At 36.3% G+C, this 8,595-nt stretch overlaps 1 protein-coding gene across 2 annotated transcripts; it reads left to right on the top strand.

Moving 5' to 3' along the window:
• Positions 1 to 5,223: 5,223 nt before the first annotated feature.
• Positions 5,224 to 7,756, top strand: LOC133867333 (WUSCHEL-related homeobox 1). Of its 2 annotated transcripts, none has more exons than XM_062304061.1 (4): positions 5,224 to 5,763; positions 5,845 to 6,138; positions 6,399 to 6,475; positions 7,186 to 7,756. In XM_062304061.1, exons 1-4 carry the CDS (start codon positions 5,580 to 5,582, stop codon positions 7,660 to 7,662), a joined length of 1,032 nt encoding a protein of 343 aa, XP_062160045.1. In that variant the 5' UTR covers positions 5,224 to 5,579; the 3' UTR covers positions 7,663 to 7,756. The 2 variants fall into 2 exon arrangements, with proteins under 2 accessions (XP_062160045.1, XP_062160044.1); XM_062304060.1 differs by having other exon boundaries at positions 5,225 to 5,763; positions 5,842 to 6,138.
• The last annotated feature ends 839 nt before the right edge of the window (positions 7,757 to 8,595 follow it).

Here is an 8,595-nt window from a genome sequence, read left to right as displayed (position 1 = left end):
ACCCACAAATTGGTCTTAGGAGTGGCCCAACCACTATTGGCAAAAATGGGGTGGCCAACCACCCCCATTAACCCAAAAGGGTGGCTCAAGCTACCCCTTCTGATTTTTATTTTTTTTTAGTTTATTTTTTTTCTTCATTTTAAAAAAAAAAATTAAATTTTTATTATTTTTTAATGAAAAATATGACACGTGACAATGGTATTATAAGAATATAATAAAAAAAATAGCATTTTTTACATACTTTGATAGTTTTTGATGGGTCACTATAATACACTTAAAAATTTAAAAAATTATTTTAAAATCAACTGTTAGTTTGAGAAATTTTTTTATATGTATTCCATCCATATATTATCATCATCGTTGAGCGACGCACGACTTCATACATAAAGGCACAATAAACCCTATACTTATTTCTATGATTCACTCCAACCATCAGCGACGATTCAGCAATCCAAAGCTCGGTTCGGCTCAGCTCAAATATAACATTAGTTCCCTAGTTAGATGTGGGCTTAGAGTATTAATGAACGATTCAACACGCGTGTTATTCGCTGGCGTGGTTCATATAGTGGGCTAGATAGTTAGCTCGGCCCACTAGTCTGATGACATGGATTTAGCCCAAATTGTCAAACCCCTTATCCTTGGCTTTGAGCCGGGTCGGGTCGGGTGGATACTAGATACACCAAAGGGCATCAAAAAGATAAATCTTTAATTTTTCTGAAAGTGTTTATTTTGTATGAATTCATGATCTGAAATTTGTTACAGTCTCGTAACGAAAGAAAAAAGAAAGGGGGGGGGGACGATTCCAAAAAACATCACAATCTCATGTGACTTGTGAGACTTTTAACCTTTACGTTTTAGTTGGGAATGTCATTTTAGCACGTTTTTGTCTTTGTGAGAATTACCAAAATAGTACTCACATTCAATTGTCATATATACAAAGAAAAAGTAATTACGTGATGGTAAATTGTGAAAAAAGAAAAAGAAGACACTTACAAAAATAGCTGTATTTTGCCACTTACATTTTGTCACGTGTACGGACACAATATACGTGGCGTACAGTTTGTCACGTGTAAATGGTCACGTGTGCGACTCGTGTTAGATCCGATTGTCACTAACTACACATTTTGCCACGTGTACCACAATACACGTCGCAGATTAGACACGTGTATTAAAAGATGATTGTTTTCTACACAACACAGGTACAACAAACTTCACAACACTCTCTCACATAGAGTGGGCCTCAGTGTGTGGGTTCACCCCCATGTGAAGGAGTGTTGTGAAGTTGTTGTACAAATATCATTTTTCGTATTAAAATACACGTGGCTGACAGTCAGCCGCGTGTACTCCAATACTCGTGGCCACTTGGCCACGTGTGCTAGAGTACGCGTGTCTTTAATACACGTGTCTAATCAATAGTACACGTGGCAATTTTATTTTTTATTTTTAAAAAATTAATTGTATTTTAAATAATCAATGTTCAAGGATCGATATTTTTAGGGTACGAATTATGCAGCTAGCTGCAAAATTAGTCATGCATAAATTTATTTTAAATAATCAAGTTTTTTAATTGTAGTATTAGTTAACATAATAAATAAAATAAAATAAAATTATATATACATATATATATGTTTGGTGGTTAATTACGTTGTCCAATAAAATTCTCAAAATGGTTGTACAATTAAGTACTAAGATTCTAAGAAGACGGTTTTGCTCTCACAATGGCAATCTCAAACCTAATTAGTATTAGCCGCTGTAATTCTCGCTCATGTATAATCTTGATGGGGATCAGTTAGAATATAGTTCAATCGGACTTGAGAGGGTACATGCAGTTCTAACTGTTTAGGTTTTTCATGTCCAACCGCCTTTTTGCTTTTTTTTTTTTTTTAAAAAAAAAAAAAAAAAAAAAAAAATCTGAATAGATTGAACTAGGGTAATGGTAGCTCTCTAGAATTCTAATTCTTTTGAGTTTAATTAATCAAGAAATTAATGTATCATGTTTTTTCTTTTTCAGCATTTTTCGATCTTTGCCCATGTTTGTTTTTTCCCAACTACGTATGTGGGAAATCTGCTACACAAATGCAAGAAGTTGGCCAGGACACACAAGTGGGTGGAGGCTCGGAGCCACTCGCCAGCTAGCGCCCGTCATCACTCCTGATCCAGTCAACCTCTGTAGACATGACATTGGTTGGAGAGCCATCAGGATTTTTTTACTGTGCCCTCTGCAGTCTTTTGCATGAAATTATACAAAAATCTCAGTATGTTTTAAATAAGATTAAAATTCTTTTGATTTTTAAAGTTAGATTTACCGTGTAATTCTTAACCACAATATATACCATTAGAAAATCTTAATTTTTTTCTTAATTCATTATATATATCTAGGTGAAAAAATCTGAACAATTTAATTTAAAAATAATAATTGAGATTTTAAGATTTCTGCTGTAAATTTACCTTAGAAAATATAGAGGTGATTTTCGATCTATTCTGTGCATTTTAATCATATTTAGCATGGGCCATTAACTTTGAGTCAGTCTAGAAATTCCAATTAGTACGACTTAATTAGGCGACGGTAGCCATGGAGTAAGCATTCCTTTCGGCTGTAAAACTTTAAACCTAGCTAATGGCTGGATTAAGACACCTAAATCTTTGCACAAACGTACTTATGAGCTACACTTAAACGTGCATATATGTTGATATAGTTTTTGACAAGGTGACACAAGTTTATAATTTCGCTAGGAATGTCAACCAGGCATACTCTGATGTCTAAGTTAGTCTTTTTGAGAGTATTCAAATCAAGTCTGTATATAAAAATTCATCTGAAAAATACTTGGTGGTTCGTACCTATTTGTAAATGAGATTTCAACCGTTCACTCCGAATCAGGTGGGAATTGATTTCTTGACTTCGAGATTTCTTCTCAGCCTAGCTACTCGGGATCTGTACAGTCCAAAAATCCTAGAATTTGATGCTTCCGAAATAATTTTGGCTTCTCCTAAAATTGTTTATTAATGAGCTTTAACCTTAACCTTCTAATGTAGCTAGTTTTTCAGGACAAATATATGTAAATAGGCTTGTATAAATTAAATAAGCTCATTTACTAATAATTGAGAATATTTCCGGCCTAAACAATCTCAAACTCTCATCTAATTATATATATATAGTGTTTTTTTATAAAATAATAATAATAATAATATCCCCTCTCAAACTATTTAATTCTTTCATTTAGCCTTCTATAGTTAAAATTTTATATCAACTTAAACGGCAAATGCATCACATGACCGCACATGATGTAAAATGTCAATTATCTCTATAAAATTTATGAAAATACATCTTTGCACTCAAAATAAAAATAAAAATAAAAAAACTTTGTCAAACATGGTGTACGTATTGACCGACAGCTTGGCAGCCATTAATAGTAGGTCTTCTCAAATTTTATTTTATTTTTTATCTTACACATGATATTTTTATCAATTTGGGTCAGGTGCATGTACATATATATATATATATATATAACACGTATCTCATTTTCTATATGATTTAACAAAAAAATCTTAACATAGCTTTTTTGTTTTAATAGATGAGTAAAAAACCTAAAACGGCAGAACGATACAAACAAAGTTACAAAAATCAAATCAAAGGCCAACAAAATAACATTATGCATGCAGCAGTCCATTCCACAACCTCAAAGAGGATCCTCAAGATGGAATAAGGATGCAAGAATGCTGTTAGCGGTCCTGGTTGTAGCAGCCGATGGTGAAAATTTGATAATTCTATAAACGACACTCAAAAGGTTCTTAAGTTCAGACCAGTTATATAGTGAGCTGTGAATGCTAAAAAATATATCTACAAATAGATGATGAATCCTTACATTGGTTTGTGAGACAAATGACAAAAATGACAATATATCTTAAGGTCTAGATCTAGATTTGGAGTCTTCTTTGCAGCAAAAGTTTCTACTGGCCGGAAGAGAGCTAAAGGAGTAGGGGTAAAGATCTGTCGGATCTATTCGGAGAAAAAAACGATGGCGGTGGCACACGCAGTCTACGCAATGTAACAAATGACATTGGTGAAAGGAGAGGTAGTTGGAGATGGTGGAGGAGGGGCACGTACGCGGCTTGTGTGGGTGAAGAGGTTGTAGTTTATAAAGCCGGGGATGGCAAAGAATGAGCTTCCTTCCTCCATGGCTGAGAACAGGAAGGTTTTTTTTTCCTGGGAGAGTGTTTTTTAGAGAGCTGAGAGAGGAATTCAGGTAATGTAATGAGCCTTAACAGAGAGAATTAAGTGAAAGAGCTAGGTGGCTAGAGAGGAGACATTGGAACTTTTTAAAATTTAAAAAGAATGTTACAGATTGAGTTGTGCTTTGAGGAATTAATAAATATAATTTGCCGTAATATATATTATCTTGGTTTGAACAGACAATTAATTGACTTAAATCATTTAAATTTATCTAATTTTTGAGTAGAGAATATTTGTGGGGTTTGGAGTGGGGACGCTATCTCTTGGTTATATATGCATGATACATTTTTGTCATACAAATTTCAAAGAAAGAGACATATAGAATAGTAGGCCGGGCTTCAGCATGCAGTACTAGGTCCTCCAACCAACACATATAATTAAACAATTATGGCATTCAAATTCTAACTGGACACGGGTACACTAACTCGAGAATGGAGTCATTCCATCATAATGACTATATATCTCCAAGGAAACTGAGATTGCTGCATATATGCCACCCTAATCAGACATGGACAAAAAATGAAATTAATTATTTTATCAAATGAGACAGATCGAGTCATTCTTGTAGCATATGGAGCCAATGGAGGTGTTAATACTATTCCACCATATCTCTCCCGAAAAGATTTTTTGTGAAGGGAATAACCTTTGCTTTGTCATTGGACAGTTTGGAGGAGAGATGGGATTGGATCAAAAAAATTCTCGTGGATATGGAAGGGTAGAAAGGAGAATGTGAGAAGCCAAAGGTCCGTACAGCTAAATTTTCTGTATTTGTGAAATGTGAGAGAGAGAGAGAGAGAGAGAGAGAGAGAGAGAGATTTGCATGCAGGACAGTATGTATAGACAAAGAAAAGGGCAAGGAGGGGTACAGAGAAGGAGAGGGGCAGTTCGGATTGAGAATAGGTGTGAAAGGCACGGGACGGGAGGAGAACAATAAATGAGAGAGGGGTAAAGAAAGGGGTGATGAGGCATATGATAACCCTCATGATCGTCACGTCGTTATTCATTCGCTACTCCCAAAAAGCTCCCAGAATTCCACGCTTCCTCTTCTTTCTCCACTGTCTCCACTCTCATTTGCTTTTCTCTCTCTCTAGGCTAGTCAACCTCATGTCTTCCTCACTTTGTTCCATATTAAACCAACACCATTCTCTCTTTCATTCCCTCTCTCTCTCTTTTTAGAGTGATCAATCTCCATCCTCTGGATGTCTGATACTCAAATACTACTATTTCACCTCAACTAACCCGTTTTCAAATACGTACTATATGTATATATATATATATATATAAATAAACCTTGGTGATTCCTATTTCATTCAGCTCTACTAGCTGTCGTTTGGTCTATATATCAAAAATGTGGATGATGGGTTATAATGATGCTGGGGAGTTCAACATGCCTGCTGATTCATTCAGTGGCAGAAAACTTCGACCTCTTATTCCAAGGCCGCTGGCTTCTACCAACAACATCACCACCGCAACGCCTCCTTGCTTGAGCCGTCTTCATGGCGCTGATTTCCTTTCGCAATATCACCATCTGGGTGTGTACTACTTTTCCTGTGTGTTTGTGAAAATGCGCGCGCGCGTGTGTTTTTGTTTCATTTGGTTATTGTTTGCAGCAGCTGTGGCTGAGCAGAGCAAGAAAGAGTTCAATACTCCGCCGGTTGTAGTGAGCTCGAGGTGGAACCCGACGCCGGAGCAGTTGAGGGCTCTTGAAGAATTGTATCGACGTGGGACTCGGACCCCGTCGGCTGATCAAATTCAGCAAATTACCGCGCAGCTCCGAAGATACGGTAAGATTGAGGGGAAGAATGTTTTCTACTGGTTCCAAAATCACAAGGCGAGGGAGAGGCAGAAACGCCGCCGTCAAATGGAATCGGCTTCCGATACTGAAATCTTAGAGAGGAAAGAATTAGGTAAAAACCCACTGCACGTAGAATAGTTAAGTTTTATCTTCCTATATATTGTTATTATCGCAGCCACATATAGTTCATGTTACTGAAGAGAGAGAGAGAGAGAGAGAGAGAGAGAGAGAGAGAGAAGGGCTGGTTTGTATTGTATGGCCTTTTCCATTACATTTGTTGTTAGAGTTGTTTGATTTGTGTTGCTTTTTTCTATTCTGTTTGTTGTTTGAGATGTAAAGTCGCATTCTTTTTGTTTTTCTTTTTGTCTACAGGGGCAAGTAGGACAGTATTTGAAGTTGAACAGACCAAGAACTGGGCACCCCATACAAACTGCAGTACTCTTGCAGAGGTCTGTTTCTACCTTCCTTTGTCTTTGTCTTTCTACGTAGACTAACCCTCCTTTTTCCCACTTGGAATGCCTTTACTTCCTAGAAAAGTCAGTAAGAAGCAATTAAGCACGGATTATTTGCATATGATTACTACCTTGATCATCATCATCATGTTGATTTTATATTGAAAGGTGGAATGGGAAAATATATGTACTAGCTAGGGAACCAACAAAAGCTTTGTTTGTTGGGAAATGAAAAGGGTCCAAAAGCTGCATTCCTTCCTTTCTGTCGGGGCTTCTGTTATGAAACTTGGCTGGGATTTTGGGTCCTGTGCTTTTTCATGTCTTGTTTAGGGCACCCCATCAACATTCTATAGAAACGAGCACCATGAGACTGAAAGTACGATCCTAGCCTTATTTTGCTTCCAGTATACAGTTAAGATAATGTGCCACTAAAACTTTATAATTTTTTGTTTTTTTCACAAGCTCTTGTTAATTTAAAAGTTAAATTTCATTTTCACATCATTTAAAATATATCACACTAGTATAACAATCTAATAAAGAGCATTACTCTTTCTTTCTGGGACAAGTAGCTTGATTTCTTAAGAGAATCAAGGAGTGCCTAAAATTTGGGAATTTTATTTTTATTTTTTTATTTTAATCTTTTCAATATTAGGTTTGGAGTCTCATGTGATATCAATATTGCATGCATGTCTTTTAATAATTTTCAGGAATCTGTCTCAATACAAAGGGGAGCAAAAGCAGCAGTGGCAGAATGTAGGACAGATGGATGGATCCAATTCGATGAGGGAGAATTACAGCAAAGAAAAAACTTTGCGGAAAGGAATGGCACGTGGCAGATGATGCAGTTGTCTTGTCCTTCTCCTCCCACCCACCTCATAAACAGCCCTGCTTCTGCTGCTACCACAAACACAGCAACAGTAAGAACAATGAACCAAAAGCTCAGTAAGAGTACTACTCGTGACCTCAACATATTTATAGCACCCTACAGAGGAAATGGTCTTAACCAGTACTTCAATGGTGTCGGCAATGGAGAAGATTGCTGTGGGGAATCTCAAACCCTTCAACTCTTTCCTCTTCGGAGCAGCAGCGACCACAACGGAAAAGAGACAGAGATATCTGTTTCATCCATGAATGTCAACTTCACTCCTCACCAGTTTTTTGAGTTCCTTCCGTTGAAGAACTAAACCAAGACAAAAATGGTGGGGTTATCAGATTGCTATTTGTGGAAGAGTTGGGATGTTGTATTAATCTTATTGGAAAATGGAACTTTTTATATTATTTATGATGTAAAATTTCATGGATGTGCAACGGTATGAAATATAAGGTTGCCTTTAAATGCATATGGACCATGTTGGTTGAATCAATGAAAACAATCATTTAAGAGAATGTTGCAGAGGTTAAATGTTGACGCCATTGGTCTTGTTTGAGTAACTGGACTAGTCATGTGCTTGTAATGTTCATCCGGGAGAGAGAGAGAGAGAGAGAGAGAGTTGGGTCCTCGACTGAAGGGATAGATCTGAAGTTTGATGTTGAAATAAGAGATTTGAAATGGAAATTAGATGTGAAAGACTTTGACATGAAGTGAGTAAGAATTCGGCAAAGAGACTTGTTTTGTTCTTTGGTTACATATTTAGTATGATAGATTGTATGTGTTACGTTCTATAAATGTAGTGGCCGAATTATCTGATGTCGGTGAAATAATAACAAAGCCTATTTCATGTAAATCCTTAAAAACTAAGTGTGAAACATATTTTTAATTGAAGAACAAGATGGAATTCTTGAAAATTGCTTGTTCAAACATTTTCACAGTCATCCATCTATGGAAAAAATTCATCTTTCTTCAAAATATGGAGTTCAGAACATTAATAATAAAGAATTTCATGACCCAATAAAATATGTAGGTTTGATATTAAAGTAGACATATTTGAAAATTTTGGTAAGGAGTTTCACGTGAATAAACTAACCTTGGTCGTAAAAGTCCCTCCACAAACTCTTCAATCTTAAGAGTTTCGGTTCTTAAGCTATGGCCCAAACCCTAGTCCTTAAAACATCATTTTCGACATTTTGTCTAAATACCAATCGATCACCCTCTAAGGAGTAGGGCCGATTGATATGTG

This window comes from Alnus glutinosa, chromosome 4 (assembly GCF_958979055.1).
Source record: "Alnus glutinosa chromosome 4, dhAlnGlut1.1, whole genome shotgun sequence".
Taxonomy (NCBI): Eukaryota; Viridiplantae; Streptophyta; class Magnoliopsida; order Fagales; family Betulaceae; genus Alnus; species Alnus glutinosa.
Note: the sequence above shows the minus strand (reverse complement) of the source record. Positions and strands in the feature narration are given on the sequence as shown.